At 31.4% G+C, this 21,868-nt stretch overlaps 4 protein-coding genes across 8 annotated transcripts; 3 read left to right on the top strand and 1 right to left on the bottom strand.

Annotated features, from left to right (window-relative positions):
* Window positions 1-173: 173 nt before the first annotated feature.
* Window positions 174-1,787, bottom strand: LOC100816612 (uncharacterized). The gene is given in 3 exon segments (NM_001254561.2): window positions 174-654; window positions 748-852; window positions 1,370-1,787. Coding segments are annotated over 3 exon segments (753 nt in total). The 5' UTR covers window positions 1,715-1,787; the 3' UTR covers window positions 174-351.
* Window positions 1,788-3,891: 2,104 nt separating this feature from the next.
* Window positions 3,892-6,112, top strand: LOC100809844 (B3 domain-containing protein Os11g0197600). The gene is made up of 5 exons (XM_003538985.5): window positions 3,892-3,984; window positions 4,134-4,431; window positions 4,532-4,702; window positions 5,283-5,452; window positions 5,666-6,112. Exons 1-5 carry the CDS (start codon window positions 3,892-3,894, stop codon window positions 5,915-5,917), a joined length of 984 nt encoding a protein of 327 aa, XP_003539033.3. The 3' UTR covers window positions 5,918-6,112.
* A 5,206-nt stretch (window positions 6,113-11,318) lies between these two features.
* On the top strand, window positions 11,319-14,533 carry LOC100815555 (B3 domain-containing transcription factor VRN1-like). 2 transcript variants are annotated; one of them, NM_001317641.1, is made up of 7 exons: window positions 11,408-11,539; window positions 11,708-12,005; window positions 12,112-12,276; window positions 12,626-12,790; window positions 13,132-13,245; window positions 13,438-13,604; window positions 14,037-14,300. In NM_001317641.1, exons 1-7 carry the CDS (start codon window positions 11,408-11,410, stop codon window positions 14,298-14,300), a joined length of 1,305 nt encoding a protein of 434 aa, NP_001304570.1. The 2 variants fall into 2 exon arrangements, with proteins under 2 accessions (XP_006590919.1, NP_001304570.1); XM_006590856.4 differs by lacking the exon at window positions 12,626-12,790 and having other exon boundaries at window positions 11,319-11,539; window positions 14,037-14,533.
* Window positions 14,534-17,108: 2,575 nt separating this feature from the next.
* LOC100815020 (B3 domain-containing transcription factor VRN1) lies at window positions 17,109-21,031 on the top strand. Of its 4 annotated transcripts, none has more exons than XM_006590854.4 (5): window positions 17,109-17,224; window positions 17,299-17,349; window positions 19,190-19,865; window positions 19,962-20,161; window positions 20,259-21,031. In XM_006590854.4, exons 2-5 carry the CDS (start codon window positions 17,311-17,313, stop codon window positions 20,613-20,615), a joined length of 1,272 nt encoding a protein of 423 aa, XP_006590917.1. In that variant the 5' UTR covers window positions 17,109-17,224; window positions 17,299-17,310; the 3' UTR covers window positions 20,616-21,031. The 4 variants fall into 4 exon arrangements, with proteins under 4 accessions (XP_006590917.1, XP_006590918.1, XP_025980181.1 ...); XM_026124396.2 differs by lacking the exons at window positions 17,109-17,224; window positions 17,299-17,349 and adding exons at window positions 17,452-17,556; window positions 17,651-17,910; XM_006590855.4 differs by lacking the exons at window positions 17,109-17,224; window positions 17,299-17,349 and adding an exon at window positions 17,406-17,556.
* The last annotated feature ends 837 nt before the right edge of the window (window positions 21,032-21,868 follow it).

The raw sequence follows: 21,868 nt of genomic DNA, 5'->3' as shown, positions 1-21,868 counted from the left end.
GACTCGAGTTATATATAACTGCCTTCTAGCGTGATATATTACGAACTTTCAATCTCTTTTATAGCCTTTTAATTGGGGACTGATGACCTACATTTTTTTATGTCATTGTGAGTGTTTCGCTCAATTTAATGTACCTATGTGATTTTGCATACCGTGATTTCCTCACTGTAGGATCAACACAATTACATGTCTTGTTAAGTGGAAAAACCTCAGTCAATAACTTCAGACTAAACAGAAATAGACAAGTTGTTGGGGATTTTGAATGTGAAGATGAAAGACATTTAAACTCACAAATAACAGTCAAATGGGTACAGTCTCCCTCCCATGCATACAACCTGGAAATATGTAGACTTAAAAGAGATTTTCATATGGCCCGATGATGGAGTCACGAAGATTGGAGAATAGACCATAGAGGGAGTACTGCCGTAGATTTTGCGCTTCATACCAAGAATTAAGAGCATCGAGATTCTTGTCAGTCCCTGAGAATGCCAACTGTATTCCCAAGTTGCAGGCACTCCCCCCATTCTTTTGACACTCTGTGTTTGGAACTGCACAGTCTTGATTGTTCAGGCAAATGCTTCCACTAGGACATGCATTACAACCAAAACTCTTCCAATACAAGTTTTGAAGGGTTCCCTCTTGAAATTCAAGAACCTGTTAGCCAATCAACATTCAGATTCAAAATTTGGTCCTAAAGGAAATCACATTCCTAGAGAAGCGAAGCTTGAGCATGTCAATTGAGTTTACCAAAGTGAAACTAGTAATCGTGTGACTGTTGTCAGCAAACATAATAGGTAGTGACCTTGCTGCATATTTCTGCCCAGCAAATGCAACCATATATGCATCTTTGCCCTGATAAACTCAAAAAGTTAATAGAGAACTAGCAACCAAAATTTTGCTAAAGAATATGTAGCTACAGGAGCATTCAGCTTTGAAATCATAACAAAGCAGAAACCATAAATATCATCAAAACTTCTAGGAATTCTTCTAACTTATGCCAGGGAATATTGTATACCAGTTGAAAGTCACCTAAAATCAATCACAAAATGACCTAAGGTTCTTCCTTGCTATCATTAACACATGAAAAATTGATTATCTAACCGACAGTCTCAATAATAAACTGCTATCAATCAGAACTTAACAAACTGAATATGTCTGATGTCATTATCTAATGCAATGCCCCATGACTGACTTGATGCAGTTACCACAGCACATGATAATGAAAGGGACTAGAAAAGAGAAAGTGGTAAAGCCTTATAAATCAAGTCAAATATCAAACATATCATTCAAATGAATCTTGCTGAGAACATATCCTATCCAATACAAAACATTCAATTTTGAATCATGACAAACATAAAATTACGTATACCGCGTTTACGATGCTCCTGTTGATGGTGAGCAGTGAGATCTCATCAACCGTCGGCCTGAAAACAGAAAGCTGTGCTCCTTTGTTTGCGAGGTCTAGGCGTTTGTCGCAAGGCGAAAGCTGCGGACCATTACCTTGGGAGAAAAATTCCTTGTCTGAAAATGCAATACCGAATGTAAAACCATCTCCTCTCTGAACTTTAGCATCAAGACATGGACTATAAACATCATTTGTATCAGCTGCATCTGCAATAGCCATCACGGCAATGATCACCACCCGTTTCACCAAATCTGCTTTCCTCATCTTGGACATGGCAAAAACTTCATCCATCTTCAAAAGCATGATCATTTTCTAAGCAATGGGTCAACACGTGTGTGACAGAATAGAACAATCTATGTGGTGATAGAAACAAAGTGGTGTCAATGCCAATGTTTGCATTTTGTTTATAAGAATGAAATGAACGTGTACCAATGTTCGTGAGTTAAGGATTTGTACGTGGCACATTAATCCCGAATAGAGTATGATATAAATTAAATTAAACAGTAACAATGTGAAAATGTATTTAAATAAGAGGAATGAAAAAATAATAATTAGTTACTTACGAAGCAAGGAATCGATCTGCATACCTAAAAAATCAAGATATACGAGTTTTGTATTTTAAGAATGTTAAAGAGATTGAAGCTGAAGGTTGGCGTGTCTGTGATTCCAAGACATAGAAAAAGGTTAACTGATCCAGGTGGGATATGGTGGCCAACTTGTTTCAGAAGCAGTTATGGAGGCTGGATTTTACGAGAAATAAAAAAAAAAATCTGTTTGCCACATGGAATTGGAAAGGCCAATTTCTAGGGAAAAAAACCATAACAAATTTTTCCGTACCAAAAGCATGCATAATTATTTTTTTTTTTATATAAGAAGCCTACATAAATATAGAGGATGTGAAATTTGTTTGTTTTTTTCCTGATTGGGCTGAAAATGCATTAAATAATTTTCGTTGTATACTTCAATTTACATTGACGAGGGCCTTGTGAATTTGTAGCTTATGCTATATTTGAACGAGAAGAAAACAATTAAAAATTACAATAATAATATTTTTTATTTAATTGAAAAATAAAAAATAGAGAAAATTTGTTTTTAAAAACAAATTTATTTATTTTTTATTTTCTTTTCAGTTTAAATTTCAAAACTTTCTCCCATCTCTTATTTTATTAAAACATGGCAAAACAATAATACCTAATTCCATCATTTCAATTTTCAAATGAGGCAGAAGACCAATCATGACCGGATTTCATTTTATTCCTTCATTACATTCTTCACATCTCTCATACCATCTTTGGGGTTTTGGTTTGGCTCCTGCTACCCACAAAATAAAAAATAAAAAATCTATCATATCATATCATCTATTGTCAGATCATATCATGCACATGAGTTTTGCTTCTAGACATTAGTATCGTGCCTTTCTTTATTTTTGCCTTCCCGTACTAAGCAAAGCTCACACGGGTTTTCATTTTCTTATTTATTGATTTGTCCACGATATAAAATAAATTTAAAGAAATATAATAATTCATACTTAATTGAGAACATTAATTAATAATTATGAATTCCTAATTTTATTTTATTTTATAGTAATGAATATTATAATGATATTTATGTTAGACTATTTTCCTTTTAGTTACTTTAAAATAATTCATTTGAAATAACAATATATATATAGAGAGAGAAAAAAAATATTTTATCATAATATTTATGTATTTATGTAATTAAATTTTTATATTTGAAAGTTAATGTTTTTGATAGTTAATATTAAGTTATAATATTTATTATCGTTTGTTTGTTTTTAATAGACTTTTAAACAATATTTAATAATTAAAATTATTATTAAATTATCGAAAAAATCCATTGTTATTAAACATTTTTATCTGAAATTGTAATTAATGTTATTAATTCTTCTAGATTAGGAGTTTTGACTTGGAAACTTGAATCACAAGTAGAAACCACACAAAAAGTACGCTGACCATTACCATTTTTGTTGGTGCATCATTACCTTTATGATTCCAGAATTCTATTTCCGTCTCTGTCTCTGTCTCTGTCACACTGCAGGATCCTATGTGTATGACAACCAAACACTTTAATTAAATGCTTTACTCTTGTGCAAGGAAAAATCAGGGAGAGGTAGCAGATTGATAGTGCAAACGCTTCATTCTCCTTCATACCCATAATCCTATTTATTTATTTATCATCATTATTATTATTAATATTAATTATTATTACTATTATTATTATGTCTGCTTTCTTATTGAATAATATCATACAGTATATAATATTTATATTTCTCACTCATTGCATGCCACTAACATGCTATGTACAATTGTACATGTTTGATTTTCTCTTTTTGTTAAACTAAATAACCACTTACTACCATTACCAGTTTTGTGCGTGAACTGGAGCATATATGTAGCTTTATCAAGTATCATTCCAATTCCTATTTCCGTCTATATATGTTCCATTGCTCCTCTATCACTATCACAATGGGAGACTTTTCATTACACGAAAACAACATGGATTATCATCAGGACAACCCTGCAGTCTTCTTCACTATCATCAACAACACCAAGCTACTGGTGATTAATTCTTCTTTTCTTCATGCTGTTCTCTCATTGATCTCATGCTACATTGTTTTATTTTTCATACTGAGAAAATATTAATGTTTCCCTTTCTTTGGATGCTGAGAAACTAGTTCAGAAAATGAATTTTTAGTCATAACTTGCAGAAAGTCCCAGAGGAGTTTCTGAAACATTTGAATGAAGACTTGTCTAGTAATGCAGTTCTTATAGGCCCTTCTGGTGATAAGTGGCAAGTAACTATTTTGAAGAAAGGAAATAACGTCTATATGAACAATGGTTGGTCACAATTTCTGAAAGACAACTCAGTGGTGCTTGATGAGTTCTTGCTTTTCACATATCATGGAGGAAACTGCTTCTATGTTCAAATTTTTTGTGGGAATGGATTGGAGAGGCTATGCCTCAAAGAAACAAGACAAGAACAAGCTGTCACCCCTCAATTTTTAGGTGAGAATGGATTAGAGAGATTGCAGATTTGGCCTTTATATTCCCCCTTCACCAAAAAAATATCTCATTTCTTAAATTTTTCTTTCATGTTCTTAAATAGATCTGACTTTTAGCAACAAAGCCTTAATTTCTGATGGATGTGAGATAAAGAAAACAAGTCAAGAACAAGCTTCCACCCCAAGTTTGGTAAGGATAACAAACAAGAGTAAACAAAGAAAAACTTCTGCTGGTTCATTTCTTCACCATGAATCGAAGTCGTCGTGCCAAGAAGGTAAATATACTGTCTCAAACATACACATTACATGTACATAAATATGCTGTTACAACCTCAAATAAAAATTTGATTTGATTAAATGTTTTGAAATGAAGAACATGTAAACAACATTGTATGTGGATTTGGCCTTTATATTCCTCCTAACCCCCAAAATATCTCATTTCTTAAATTTCTGTTTTCTGTAAATAGATCTGTTTTTCAGCAACAAAGACACACTTTCTAATGGATGCAACACAAAGAAAACAATACAGAAACAAATTCCCACCCCAAGTTTGATGAGGACAAGCAAGTACAAGCAAAGAAAAACTTTTTTCGGTTCATCACACCTCCATGAATCAAAGTCTTATCAGAAAAGTTTTTTTATTTTTTATTAGTAGTTAGTATTGTTAGTTTTTGTTAAATATGATGTCTCAAACACACACATAAATGTGGTTACAATCTCAAAAAAAGGCAAATATTGGTTTGACCAAATGTTTTGAACAGAAGAACATGTAAACAACATTACAGATCTGACCTTAATATTCCCTCTAACCCCAAATATATATCATTTCTTAACTTTTTGTTGTGTATGTAATAGATCTGCCTTTCAGCAACAAAGCCTTACTTTCTAAGGACTTCCCAAAGCCTCTGAGTTCAATCAAATTTGAAACTTCAGAAGCATGCAAATTGGCCGAGTCCTTTACCTCTCGCAATCCTCATTGGAAGCACCTCATGACAAAATGCAATGTGGAAGATCATTGCACATTGGTACATATGACTTTTCTGCATTAGTGTAACTAGAATATATTGACATGCTTATTTCATATGTTAAAATTTAAAATACAAAACCAAATCATTTTTCTTGATTCAAATGTCAGTTGGGAGTGTTTATCTATAAGTCACATCACACACTCTTAAGTCGCAGTTTCATTTAGAACACAGAATAATGTGATATAAATTGAGGTTTATATTTGCATGCAGCACATTGCTACTCAGTTTGCATGTAAGTACATTCCTGAAGTAGTGAAACAGATCATTCTATGGAATTCGGAAGGAAAATTTTGGGAAGTGGAAGTGACTTGTTTAAGATATCAAAATAAAAGGTATACTCGGTTTACGACAGGATGGGGAAAATTCGTTCGTGATAACAAGCTCATGAAAGGTGACACTTGCATTTTTGAACTTGAAGACGAAAATCATATGAGCGTTCACATATTCAGAACCAGTGTCTGACAAACCTGAGCTTTATTACATTTATGGCATGTTATTGATCTCAGTTGGTAGGAATTGTATTACAGAATTAATGGTGTGTATCCATATAGAAACAGCCCACTCTTAGACATTAGTACCATTTATCTTTTAGCAATTAATTAGCTTTAGCTGCGTGCTCTCAACTACACTACAATTTGGTAGTTACTAGTATATTATAAGGCCAACTAGAATATGAACAAACCTTAGCTTATTCTACACTGTTTCTCTTTGAATCTATTAAAATGTCTATCTTAGATTATCTCTAGAATTAATTAACCTAAGCTTATTCTACACTGTTTCTATTGGAATATACTCAACCGTCTATATTTTTTATGGCCCTGTTTATTACAAATTAAAAAAAGAAGTTATTTTGAGGTAAAAATAATGGGTAAATAATCATTTTCGTTTCTGGATGTGTAGAGCGCTGACAAATTCGTTCCCGAGAGATGAAAATTCAAATTTTAGTTTCCAAAAGTGAAAAAAGTGCGACAAATTCATTCATCCGTTAACTTTTGTCTGTTAGTGTTAATGAAAGATGTGACACCCTCTACCCCGATATACATATTTATATAATAAAATACATGAAAATATGAAATTAAATAGAATGAGATTTTATTTTTTTTAAGCATAAAAGAGTTCACGTGGGTAAAATGTTCACTTTCACTTTATTGTTACCAAATAAAACTTATCAAAAACATTTTCAGGTCAAAACAAGGTCGTTCAAGTTTAGAAAAGAACTCACGTTAAGCAGCAAAATAAAATAAAGTAAATTAACATGTTCGGAATATCATGCAATTAAAATAGAAATCCATGTTCAATGTCACATCCTATCAGAGCATTGTATCTTCACATCCTTCAGCATATGGTTCCTTAAAACAATCCACCTAATCATCTGTTCCCATGAACACAATGTTTGAGATCATCGCAGGATCCAAACACAAACAACACGTGGGGAGTGAGTTATCACATTCCTAACTAATAGAGAGAAATGGGACATGCAGATATACATATTATATAAATGAAATAGAACTTACTTAAACATAACTCACGTCATTCCACCACTTGTCGCGTAACATCACATCTCAATATAACACGTCTCATTCATTTTCACATTATTCACGTACTCAAGGATCAAAACACAATATCACTCAACCAATCAATATCGATCAATACACAATCGTTATGCAACAAATATATTAAGACTCAATCTTATATGCAATGTGATATCATGTTAGTGAAAAACCTCGTCGGACGCTTAGGAGTACATGACAAGACAGACCACACACTAATAAGTCAGATCACTCTCACTAGGTAAAATCATAGGGAGACCAGTCAGGGTCACGCTGTTTTGCGAGAATGCTCTGACCATGTGGGATCGATGCAAAATTAAAGGAGCATTCAAACCGGGTGCATTTACCCCCAAGGCTTAGACTCCGACAAGTCTGTCAGGGCCTCTCCCTTCAGGTCCAACCCATAAAAAATTTTAGCACCCAAACTCTATCTATGAATTGTACAAAGCACACGACTCCTCAATTGTTCTCAAAATAATTTTAACTTGTCGCGCCTCAAAGTGATTAAACTCGTTGGGTTCTTACAATGGATCTCATCATAATACTCGTCGCGTATTAACTCATTGCCCTTAAAGGGTCTTACAGTCGTGTGATTGTATGGTTCATAATTCACAACTCAATGCACACAAAATCTGAATACATGTGTGATCTCACAATTTAACACATACTCAACTTATCACTTACACACAGTTCATCACACTTCCATAATCCTAAGACAACACGTTATCACACCTCATACATCATATACATGTCACACAATAATAATATTAATATGTTATGTTCATATGATTAAATCCCTCAAACAATTTCCCATAATCATATCAAAATCAAATGAATCAAAATCATAGGTCAAAAACACAAAAACACTAAGAGCACTCAATGATATCAATTAATTCGCATCAGGGCATCAATTGGTCCGTCAAACATAATAATCTCATAGTTATAATCGTAAAGACAGAATTATAATAAAGTAAATATCCCAAAATAAATCTCAATTTGATCATCTAAGGATCTCTACACATGTTCATTTTAACCTCAATTCCAATAAACTCATACCTTACCTCTAAGTGGGTTCACATGTGTCGTCCGACAGCGATAGCGGCATCTATAGCAATTCCCTAAGATTCCTTAAGTTTTTTCCTCTGATTGTTCTGCTAGGGTTTTCAAGAATTAAAGAGAAGGAAAAAGGATTGAAGCTTCCATTTCACTGTCCCTATGCAAGAAATATTTCCTTCACTACATAAATTATTTCACAAATCCCAATATTGGGGATTTTCATTAATTAGTTCCGAACCTGGTGTTCAAATTTCACGATGATCCAACGGTTAACGAGTCCAAAATCATAGTTTTAATAGAACAGGTTTGAGTGTATACGGGAAAAAAATAATCCACGTGGGGACACTTCTCTCACCACATACATTATTTCGCATATCCCAACGGTGGGAATGTGCGAAAATGAGTTCCAAACCTACTGTTTAACGGTTAACAAATCAAGGATCGTAGTTTTACTGGATTATATTTGAGTGCATATGGGAAAAGATAGAGTTTTTGGGAGAAGGAGAAAGGAAAATGAATTTAAGAGGAAGAGAAAACATAGAGACGTATCGTAAATGCAAAAACTGACCTAATATGAAATCATTATTTTAATTAATAAAATTATTTCTCCTTATTTATTTAATTACAAAAACTCATTATTTTCCTAAAACTCCATTTATTTTTAAATAAAATTCTTTTTAATTTATTTGACGAAAAATATGATGTTACAAAATAGCCTATGTGACATATTCAGGGACGAATTTGTCAACACTCTAGACATTCAGGGATGAAAATATCTATTTATCCAAAATATAATTTTATCTTCATCTTCTCCCTTTTTTAATCATTGCAAACATAACATTACAATAAACAATTAAAAAAATGAAAACAAACATAAGTTAGAACAAACATATTATGTTTGTTTTAGAAAATAAGCATAATATTGATTAATAAGCATAACATTAGAAATTTTAGAGCAATAGACAAATTATATTTATTAATTAATATTATCCTTACTATTATGTTTGTTTTAAATTATGCTTGTTTTCTTATTTTTTAAGCACTTATTTTAATGTTATGCTTGCAATGATTAAAAAATGAGGAAGAGAACGATTAAATTATATTTTGGGTAAATAGCATAGTCATTTTCATGCATGAATGTGTAGAGTACTCACAAATTCATCTTTGAATGTGTCACGTGAATTTTTTCATTAACGCTAACGGGTAGAAGTTAACATATGATTAGATTTGTTGCACTTTTTTCACTTTTGGGGACTAAAATTTGAATTTTCATCTTTCGGGTATGAATTTTTTCACCCTCTACACATTCAGAGATGGAAATGATTGTTTATCCTAAAATGATTTAGTGGTTATAATTTTTTATACTCATAAAAGTCACTTTTAAAAAAACATAAATTATGAGAAGTTATTCAAAATATATTTTTTTATTTCAATCTAATTTTTTTTTATTGTTTTCAGCTTTTAATTATTTTGAAGTTATGAAAAAATATTAAAAGTGATTACCAATAATCTTGCTTGCAATGCCTGTATGTCATTATTTCAAGAGAATTTTGCACACGATACAACTCAAATATGAACTCTCCTATTCAATATATTATTTCTCACTCATATAAATATAATAGAGTCTTATATTACACTGACATGTGCCAATGAAAACTAATAAATTAGTGAATTTAATTAAGTAAAATTAAATTATAAATTAATACTTTTACTAAAATACATGTTTTATCGTAGACATAAATATAAATATAAACAAATTTATTTTATAATAATATTATATATGTATTTATATAATTGAAGTTTTGTACTTGATAGTTAATATTAAATATTTTAAAATATTACTTATTTTAAAATATTTTTCATGAAAGTAGTAAAAATATTTTATCATTAAGTAATTTTAAAATGAGATATTTTAACTTTTAAGTATAAATGAATTATATATAATAAAAAAATACGTTTGGTAGTTAATAGTATACGATACTTTTTCAAAAGAATATATTATATGATAGTGACTATTATTTGTTTGTTTTTAAATTTTTTAAATGATATTTAATAATTAGCATTTTTACTAAATATTTTTAATACTCATTATTATAAGTATATACAATATTTAATTATTTTCTTAAAAAAGATATCATCTTATTAAAGTTTTCCTCTATTGTAATTAATGTTTTAAATTCTTCTAGATTAGGAGTTTGAACTGTGACACTTGAATATCACGAGTAGCAACCACTAGTCATTACCATTTTCGTTCTTGGACCAGTTGATTCCAATATTCTATTTCTGTTCATGACTTTATGTTCCTCTGTCACACTGGTCCCCATGAGTCATGACAATGACAATGAGAGACTTAATTTTCATTTCATCCCAAATGCTTTACGCTTGTGCAAGGAAAACAACAGGAAAATGTGGCTGATGGATTATCATCACCACAATTCATTCTTCTTCATATATGCTTCTTCTGTTTTTTAATATAGCTACCGGTAAAACTACCATGGCCTTTTACTAAACATATTTATAAATCAAATTAAATAAATACAATAACTAATACCAAGTATAAAAATTGTTTACTTATATATTTATACAGAGACTGCATTAATAGTAAGGAATATTATATTTATGTTCAAGTCTATTTTACCTTTTTTTAATGTAGTTACTTTAAAATATTTTTAATAATTAGGCTATATTAGGTAAAACTAACTGAAAAATTATTTATAGAGAAAATTTGGAAATTAATAGCTGAAAATGACAAATTTTATTTTATTAAATTATAGGTGTTCCATAAAATTAATTATTGAAGAATTTAAAGAATATAAAATAATAGAAAAGTAATAAAATTATTATTTATTTAAAAAGAATAGTAAAAAAAATTGATAAATACAGATAAAAATAAAAGAAAATATAAAAAACTAAAAACTAGAAATTATTATTTTAAAAAATATTACTTGAAGTAACGTTTCAAAAAATACTAAAAATTATTAAAAAAATATTTACTGAATAATCAAACAATTTTTTGTGCTATTAAAATAACTAAAAACTAATTTAAATATCTTGTTGAAGATTTCCTTATTAGTATTAAATTATATATTTTTTTATTTTTTTATCTCTCCTTTCTTGTCATATAATATCATATATTTATATTATTCTCTTTTCTAACCCTTTTTCAACTAGTTGTCTACCGACATGCATGTACGTGTATGGTTTTCTTATTTTTCTCAACATTAATATTAACCGCTCACTAGTTCCTACCATTACCAGTTTTGTGCGTGCACCATATATGAACCTTTATCATTTCAATTTCTATTTCAGTCTATGTTCTCTGTCACAATGGCCCCTATGACAACGAATGAGAGACTTTTCATTTCATTCCAATGATTTATTAATCTTGCAAGGAAACAACAGAGAGAGGTGGAAGATGGATTATCATCAGGACAACCCTGCAGTTTTCTTCACTACCATCAAGAACACCAAGCAACTGGTGATTAATTCTTGTTTTCTTTATGTTGTTCTCTCATTCATCTCATGCTACGTTGTTTTTGTTGTTTATACTTCCCTTTCTTTGGATGCTGAGAAACTAGTTCAGAAAATGAATTTTTTTGTCATCAAAACTTGTTTCAAGCCTAGTGTTCTTTGTCATAACTTGCAGAAAGTCCCAGAGGAGTTTCTGAAGCATTTGAATAAAGACTTGTGGAGTAATTCAGTTCTTATAGGCCCTTCTGGTGATAAGTGGCAAGTAACTATTTTGAAGAAAGGAAATAACGTGTATATGGACAATGGTTGGTCACAATTTCTGAAAGACAATTCAGTGGTGCTTGATGAGTTCTTGCTTTTTACATATCATGGAGGAAACTGCTTCTATGTTCAAATTTTTGGTGGGAATGGATTGGAGAGGCTATGCCGCAAAGAAGCAAGAGAAGAACAAGCTGCTACCCCTCAATTTTTTGGTGAGAATGGATTGGTGGAGAGATTGCAGATTTGGGCTTTATGTTCCCCTTTTTCCCCACAAAAGATATCTCATTTCTTAAATTTTTGTTTCATATTTGTAAATAGATCTGCCTTTCAGCAACAAAGCCTCAATTTCTGATGGATGTGAGATAAAGAAAACAAGACAAGAACAAGCTTCTGCCCCAAGTTTGGCGAGGACAAACAAGAGCAAGCAAAGAAAAACTTTTGTCGGTTCATCACACCTCCATGAATCGAACTCTTACAAAAAAGGTAAATATGTTTTCTCAAACATATACATACAAGTTACCAATGAATATAGCCTAATTGACAATGCACTTTGAGTTTGTAGGAAAGAACTTAAGTTCAATTCCTGCCGAATATATTCTTAGAGAGAAATGAGGAGTCTTAAGTGTGACTAAGTCTTGAATTGAATAATTATGATTCTTGTTAATAAAAAAATACATACAAATGGTAATTCCAGCCTCAAAGTGACAAATTCGATTTGACAAAAATGTTTTGAAAGGAAGAACATGTAAACAGAATTACAGATTGGCCTTTATATTTCCCCCTCTCCCCTAAAAACCTATTTCATAAATTTTGGTTTTATGTATGTAAATAGATCTGCCTTCCAGCAACAAAGGCACACTTTCTAAAGGATGTGAGATAAAGAAAACAAGACAAGAACAAGCTGCCACCCCAAGTTTTTTGAGGCCAAATAAGATTAAACAAAGAAAAACTTCTGCCAGATCATCAAACCTCAATGAATCCAAATCTTGTCAAGAAGGTAAATATGATGTCTCAAACATACACAGAAATGTGGTTACAAGAGATGAATGATTAGGGTTTTATTCAATTTAACTGTGGATGTACAAGAGATATTAAAAGATACACAGGACTAGCAAACTTCTAAGCTATCTATAACTTGAATTAAAGATGAATTTAAATTGATACAAAAACTTTAATTTGAATTGCTCCGAATCTCCAATATAACAGAGATATTGATGGCAATAGTCCAATATAAACAACATTGCAGATATCTCATTTCTTAAATTTTTGTTTTATGAATATAAATAGATATGCCTTTCAACAACGAACTTGCTAATGGGTGTGTCTTAAAAAAAACAGGACAAGAACGAGTTGCCACCCTAAGTTGGGCGAGGACAAATAATTATAACAGTACGCAAAGAAAAACTTCAGCCGGTTCATCACACCTGCATGAATCGAATTCTTCCAAAGAAGGTAAAAATGATGTCTCAAATATGCACATAAACATGGTTGCAGCCTCAAAAAGTGAAAAAAAAAAAAAATCAATTTGAACGAATGTTTTGAAAGGAAGAACATGTAAACAGCATTCGAGATTTGGCCTTTACATTCCCCCTAACCCCCCAAAAATATCTCATTTCTTACATTTTTGTTTTATGTATGTCACAGATCTTCCTTTCAGCAACAAAGCCTCACTTTCTAAGGACTTCCCAAAGCCTCAGAGTTCAATTAATATTGAATGTTCAGAAGCATGTAAATTGGCCGAGTCTTTTACCTCTCGGAATCCTCATTGGAAGCACCTTTTGACAAAATGCAATTTGGAACGGTGCATCTTGGTAAATATGAATTTATTTTCGAGATTTGAGTGACATTCTTATTTCAGATGTTAAAATTTAAAAGGTTTATTTAGTCATTTGGTACCTACTGTTGCAACAACAACTTTTGGTTTTAATCTCTATAATTTTAAACATTTCATTTTGGTTCATATAGTAAATATTTTTTACCCTTTGGTCCTCACTGTTCAAAGTTGTCAAACGCCAATTGAGACAAACGAGGATGAGGGTTAGACGACACTTGAGGTCGAATACCAAACGGTTAAAAATATTGTAACTATGCTTTAAACTTCAAGAACATTAAAGACTAAAATGGTAATTAAACCGATTTAAAACATGCTACCAAATCAGTTAGGGATGTTCATCTGAGTCACATCACACACTCCTTTAGAACACAGAATAATGTGACATAAATTGGGATTATCTTGCATGCAGCTTATTGCTGCTGAGTTTGCCAGAAAGTACATTCCTGAAGCACTGGAACAGATCTATCTTTGGAATTCGGAAGGAAAATCTTGGGAAGTGCGAGTGCATTATTTTAGAAATCGAAATACATGGTATGCTGCGTTTAAGAGAGGATGGGAAAGATTCGTTCGTGATAACAAGCTCATGAAAGGTGACACTTGCATTTTTGAAGTTGAAGAAGAACAAGGCCATTGGAGTGTTCACATATTCAGAACCGGATGTGCACCACATTAGTTTGAATCCAGTGTCTAGCTTTATTTGATTTATGTCATGCTAGTGATCTCAGTTAGTATGAATTATATTACAGAATAGTGTGTATCCATATAGAACCACTCCACTATTAGCTTTAGCTTGTGCATTCAACTGCTACATTTTGGTTCTTATATTATAAGGCCAAAATATCAACAAACCTAAGCTTATTCTACTCTGTTTTTTCTGTTAGAATATATATTAAAATGTCTTTCTTAGATCATCTCTAGTAACCTAAGCTTATTATGCAGTACTCTTTCTGTTGAATAAATATTCAAATGGCTATCTTAAGAGTTAGAATTAATTACTAAATTTCCTTACCTCGTTATTTGTTTTCTATTTAGTCAGAATTAATTACTCTATTTCCTTACCTGTCAATTTTCTCCCATTATATTTAAAATTTCATAATTTCAACACTTTCTATTTTAATTGAGCATTTCATTATTTGAACATTACAGAATTGATATGATACCTGACATTGCATATAGTTTTTAATCTCTCACTTTTTATCTTCTTTTTTATTGAGAAATTTATCCTTTTCGTATATACGTATCTAAAAATCACTCTAAAATCAAATTGTTCTCATTTGTTGTTCATAAAACACTTCTATTCAATTAATACGTATCGCAAATGTTGTTTTTTGTTCCTACACTTGAAGGGTGAATTGTTTATTTCACTAATTGTATGGTAATTTGATTTTTCATGAGTAACAGTAAATTCATTTGCAGGCGTAGCTTTTTTTTCCTTGTTCTTTGCCAATTGTCATTTGTGGAGATGATTCTTTGAGCAAATCTTAGACTATTCAGAGAATCATCCCTCAGAAACAGCAAAAAGAGAAATCGTGGAGTGAGAGAACTTTACAAAACAAGGAAATTACATATGGATGTGATCCTTTTCCATGTATTTTCAATCTCTTTTGCCATCAATATGAGATATTAGGAATTAGAAATTACCAATGGATGCCATCTTCAATTTTTCGTGGTCCCCCATCAGTTTTCCTCTTGCCGACACGTGCAAAAAGTTGCATTTCCTAACTGTGCAGATTTTTTTTTAATATTAAAAAAAATATGGAAGGAAAGAATCGAATAAAGTCTTACAATATCTTTTATATATATATATATATATATATATATATAATTGCGGATCTTTATATATATAGTAATCGGATAGGGACTCTCTTTTCTTGTTATGTTAACACCATATTTATTCAATTATTTATTTATTTGATTTTAAGTATTCTCTTGCTAAGTGTGAAAATTTTCTGTTTCTTAAGCCGTAAAATCTGTACAAAGAAAAAACCTAAATGAAGTTGGCCTAACTAAAAAGAATAAAAAAAAACGCGGCAGAAGGTAATAAACAACTAATGTTTGTTTAAAATTTTATTAGAATTCTAAAAAATGTTTTCTTTTTTAACAGATTCTCAAAGGAGTCATTTAAGGTTTTGAAAAAACACATATATTGAAGAATAAAATTAGGGAGAGAGGGAGAGGTGAAAGAAATTAGCATTAACTATATAATTGCATATGAACAGTAAAATTATTTAAATTAAATTTAATCTCAATAGCTATTTCAACTATATGATAAAAAAAATTCACCCCCCACTTTATATAGGAAAAAGACAAAAAAAAGTGGTAAGTATATACTAATCCGACGTTCAATAAATAGAAGTAAACACTGTCAAAAGGTGTTGAGTTTCAATCACAGATTATGAACCAAACACTGTCAAATTGAAAGTCAAGGATAGGTTATTTTACTTATATTAAATTAAAAAAATCTAATTTGACCAATTAATTATTTGTAATTAAATATTTGTTAAAATATTATATTAATTGATTTATTATCTTTCGAACGCATTTTATCTATAATATACACGCATATTACAATCATATCCAAAAGAAACTAAAGTAAAATATGATTTAAATCGTGGCTATACATAAAATATTTAACTAGAATATTTTAATTGTAATATAATTCAAATTCAAGTAATTTATTTCAATTATATTTTTATTTTAGTTTAATCTAATTTTTAATAAAATATTTAATATTTATAAAAAAAATAATTTCAAAATTAATCAAAAATCAAATCATAGTTACTTGAAAATATATTTTTGTTTATAAAAACCATACAACATGTATTATTATTTTATGCCATTTTACATTTATAGTTTAACAATTAATTTTACCAATACTTTATAATTCAACAAATTATCCTAATAATTCAGTTAATAATTCACTTAAAAGCTTTTTTTAATAAAATATCAATTACACGTAAACACTAATGATTCTACTTGAACAAACTTACTAAACATAACATTTAAGAATATTTACATGTACTCATGCAAAATTTCAAACATAATCTTAGGTATAAGTTACTTTTTTAAGAAAATAAATAAATCCTTTTATAAATTATTTCTTTACTAACTTTCTTACTTTCCAAGACATTTAAATACATTTAGTGGGAGGTGTTTAAGAAAGTTTTAGGTAAGTTCAGTCTCAATAATTCACCAGAATCAATACAAGCTCCAAAGCTAAAAAAAACATTTAAGATATTTAAAATTTACCGATCAACCACTGTTGCCATTTAAATACATATAGGCTTTCATTATAAAGTACTGTAATAAAAATATATAAACAAAATATAACATTATCTTCATATGGAGTGCTTTGCTTTAATTTGTTAGTCATTATTATATATATATATATATATATATATATATATATATATATATATATATATATATAATTTGTAATTGTTTCTTAGTATAGCTCTGCAAAACGAACTTATGATGTCATTGATGTGGTCTCTGAGTCTCAGCACACGAAGGACAGTCTCCCCAAAGTTTGTGGCCACTCACTTACTAAGCACAAGTCACAAGTGTAATACAAATTGTGACAGAAAATTCAATGTGGTAGGAAAATAATGCGTTTTCCGTTGATGACATTACTTGGCTAGGCAACTCATTGTCGTTTTTTTCTTTTATAGGGATGCCTATAAATGGAGGTGCCGTGGCTCTCTGTGTTTTTTCTACAATTGGTAACGTGTCTTGTGTTAATTTGTTGCGCATTACGGAGAATCATATTCATAGGACCAAACACAACATATAATGAAATGAAATAACCCAATCTGTTCTGTTCCAATTTCCTAACTTGAAAGCCAAAACAAAACAAACGGGGTTTTGGAAATGGAACGAGAAAATCTAAACTGGGAAAAGAAATGAAAGCTTAAGCCTTTGAGTCTGAGGTGAGGTGACTCACCGAGTCGTGGCTCGCTAGCTTTTTAATAACATTTTCGTATATGTCAAGTTGAAGTTTTTTTTTTTTTTTTTTTAAAAAAGGTTTTAAAAAAACCATTGTTTGACTCAAAAAGCAGAGAGAAGAGTGGGGACTGGAGAATGAATAGGGAGTGTTGGCGAAGTAGATCTGAAAGGTGAAGAATTTGAGTAGGTAAAACCCAAAGTTTTCAACTTTGAATCAAAGGGTCATCAAATGCTTTAACGTTTTGGTTTTTTCTGCCTTCCGACACTCTAAGAAAATGCCGCACCCTTCTTTCCACAAGCTTCTTCTACCCTCCACTGTCCAACCCAACCAACAACTGGTACCTAAATTTTCTTTCATTCTTCCCCCTTTCTTTTTTTGGAGTGGCTTTGTTATTTGTTGGGTATATGGGAAATTTGAGTGAAAGTGAAAGAAAGGGGTAAATAATGATTCTGGGTTCTGTTAGGGTTGGGAAGAGAAATACATGGTTCGTATAATAATTTTTTTTGAGTAAAAAAAAAAGACTATTTCTAGTGGACGTATGAGTTCTGAACTTAAATTCCTGGGCTTTGTTATGTTAATTTCATAACTGGCCTGCTTTTAATTTTTTTACTGCTGAAGACAGGTCGAGTGGTTCTGAAGAAAAATCAGAATTTCTTTTGGGGGTCTAGGTCTTAGGATTTTAGAAGAGACACTTAGTAGTGTTAGCTCACTTGAAATTACTCCTGGACTTGAATTCAAAAAAGTGTGGTTGGTTAATTTTGGTGTCTTTTTTCAACAGTGTGCTCCCACATATAGGCCATTCAGTTTTGTCTATGTTCCTAAGTGAAAAACTTCATGTAAAATTGCTAGATATTTTGTTTTCTTAAGATTGCTAGACTCTGTTGGTTGACTAGTGAGTTGATGGGGTTCTTCAGCATGAGAAATAAGGATTTAACTAGAGGGAATTCTGAGAAATAGCATGCTTAATAAATACAAATGAATTTAATGCTTGGTTTTAGAGATCTGATCTTTCAAATTTTTTTGCCACAGGTTCCAGTAAGTATGAAACAGTTATCATGCATTGGAACAGTGTTTTCCCCTATACAAACTGATTTTAATATACCTATGTTATTTTGTTTTGGTGGAGATTTTTAAGTATCACTCAACATACATTAGAACTGATGCAGGAAGCACTTAAACTTGAAATGACACATATCCATGCAACCCAAATATATTAAAATTTATGTATAGAATTCTTATTGAGTCTAATTCCATGTTGGACATTTGAGCTTCATTAGTTGCATTGAAAAGTTCCAACTATTCTGAAGTTGGCTTACTTAAAAGTAGAATTTCTTACAAGATTTAGTCTAGTTTTGGATCTGAAATTGAGTTTTACACACATGTCAAACCATGTTTACTTACAATATCATCTGTACATTATTCTTCTAACTTGGTCGTGGGCATTGGGCATTGGGCATTTTATTGTGATGGAAGTGGGCGCAGTCTGCCTATTGTCTTCATCAGATAAGTTTGGTTCTTAGTGTTTAGAACATTGATATAGTGGAATACTCCTTCTGCAGTCTTGTATTACTAACAATTACCAATATTTGGAATCTAACTTGACTTATGAATTGCAGAGGCTTCCGGATAATTTTATGAGGAAATATGGGGGTGAACTCTCTCCAATTGTTACCCTCTCTGTTCCTGATGGTAGTGTCTGGCATGTAGGATTGAAAAAAGCAGACAACAAGTATTGTTTCCTTGATGGTTGGAAAGAGTTTGTTCAACGCTATTCCATTGGTGTTGGATACTTGTTGGTATTCAGATACGAAGGAAAGTCATCTTTCAATGTCCATATTTTTAATTTGGCTACTTCTGAGATAAACTATCAATCAGTCACACGAAGCAGTAATGAAGGGCTTCACTTCACAAATTGTCTTAAATTTTTTGAAGAAATGGAAGGTGAAGATTCCATTGAAATCTCGGATTCATCACCCTCCCACCTTTCACCCAGTTCATTGCAAAATCAAGCTCTTGCTGGATCAGTAGATAAAATGATGCCCGGAAAGAGTTATAATACACCTCCAGCATTGCAGAATCTGTTCAATGGATCTAAACTTAATAGCATAAACTGGGGAGAAGGTGGTAATGCCCATTCTTCAAGAAGTGCCAATTCACTAGATAATCGATTGACCAGAGACATAGGACTTCAGTTTAATGCAGTCGAGTTTAAAAGATCTACTGAAGAATTGAAATTGCGTGCTTCCATCGAGGAAAGGATGAAAAAAACTACAAGAAAGAAGCGAAAATCAGGTCTTAGCAGTATCTTTTGACTTGGTTTTCTTTCTATAATCTCATTATCTAAAATTGAATTTTATGATCAATACAATACAATTTGTGAAAGTGCAGATGGCCAGGAACCCTCTGCTGGGCACGAAGAGGAGGTAGAAATGCGCTTTAGATTTTATGAAAGTGCTTCTGCAAGAAAAAGAACTGTGACAGCTGAAGAAAGAGAGAGGGTCATCAACGAAGCAAAAGCATTTGAACCATCTAATCCTTTCTGTCGAGTTGTCCTGCGGCCCTCATATTTATATAGGGGATGCATAATGGTGAGCCCTTGAATTCAACATTATATATATACCTTTTCATTCTTGCTTAATAGTTGATCTTGCATACTATATAAACTCATCTTTTTATTTTTTCCAGTATCTGCCATCATGCTTTGCAGAGAAGCATTTGAATGGAGTTTCAGGGTTTATTAAACTTCAGATCTCTAATGGTAGACAGTGGCCGGTTCGCTGCCTTTATAAAGGAGGTAGAGCCAAGTTAAGCCAGGGGTGGTTTGAATTTTCATTAGAGAACAATTTAGGGGAAGGTGATGTCTGTGTGTTTGAGCTGCTTAGAATGAAAGAAGTAGTGCTGCAAGTTACCATCTTTCATGTTACCGAGGATGTGGGACTGTTGAGCCCTCCTTTGCAGCATAACCAAAACATGACCTCAGCTAAACTGTTAAGCACTCCCTTGCAGCAACACCTCACTTCAACTAAAATGGTTAGAAATTAGCAGCAGGTTCATTCTCGATAGCTCAACTGTATCAAAATAACCCCTTGCTTCTGTGTGGAACTTAGATGCTTTTTCTGTCCAAAATTTCAGGGTGACTTGAGTGGAACATAGTTATAGTTTTTATACCTTTTCTTTCCCTTTTGACTTGGGTTGTAAATAGATTGTTCAATCTAGCTGATTAGGAACCGAGTCAATGCTTGTCCTATTGTGTATCTTGGTTTTAATTTTTTTTTTTTTTTCTGTTTGAAGATAAATTATATAGCTTCTTCTGCCTGACAACTCGGTTCACGGTTTTTGTTGATTGCTGGAAGTAACTAGTAAGCTGTGTCTAATAATTCCCTTTCATGTTCATCTTTTCTATGATATGGATGGATGGATACATGGATATTAGGCGACAATAACAATAGGCTCTTTTACTTTTTTATTTTTCATCACAAAATTAAATTACTGTAACATTATCTTTAAAGGCCATCAATTGTGTAATTTTGGTTACCATAATTCTTTCAATTCATGCAAGCGAATGCCACTCTACTATATAATGTTTTATAACAGTAGAAATTCCATTCTCTGGGATGCAAAAGAAGTAATTGGTTTTCGGAGTTATTTTTTTAAATCAATTTATCGGCATGTTGGCACTTTGAAGTGTATTTTTTTATTAATCAAGTACGGATTAAGTTTGTAAATGTAACTAACCAAGGTTTTATTTGAATAAAAAAGATTTAATGGAAAGTAATTTTTATATTATTCTCGGCATGTTGGCACTTTGAAGTGTATTTTTTTATTAATCAAGTACGGATTAAGTTTGTAAATGTAACTAATCAAGGTTTTATTTGAATAAAAAAGATTTAATGGAAAGTAATTTTTATATTATTAATTTGGGTCTATATTTAACTCAAGGTAGTTTAAAAAAATACATTTGAAGATAGTTAAAAATCAGCTGGGATTGCTCATAATCTCTCGTATGTTGACAATGAGAACAAGTAAAGCAACTTAAACATTTTAATGACCTTGTTAAATACGTTTTTGATATTTTAACAAATGAGATCCCATTAAATAGCAATTCAGCCTAATAGATTCTGCACTTTCAAGGGACCCACGCTTTGACCCAACTTGCCAATTAGTGAGTGCCTTAAAACATGTTCTATTGCATTGCATTTTGGATAGCAAATAAAGCATACGTTTTCTTATGAAAAATAAATATATAAATGTCACAAACAGGGGAAGGTAAACGTACCCATCAAGTTTTCTGATGG

Source organism: Glycine max, chromosome 11 (assembly GCF_000004515.6).
Source record: "Glycine max cultivar Williams 82 chromosome 11, Glycine_max_v4.0, whole genome shotgun sequence".
NCBI lineage: Eukaryota > Viridiplantae > Streptophyta > Magnoliopsida > Fabales > Fabaceae > Glycine > Glycine max.
Note: the sequence above shows the minus strand (reverse complement) of the source record. Positions and strands in the feature narration are given on the sequence as shown.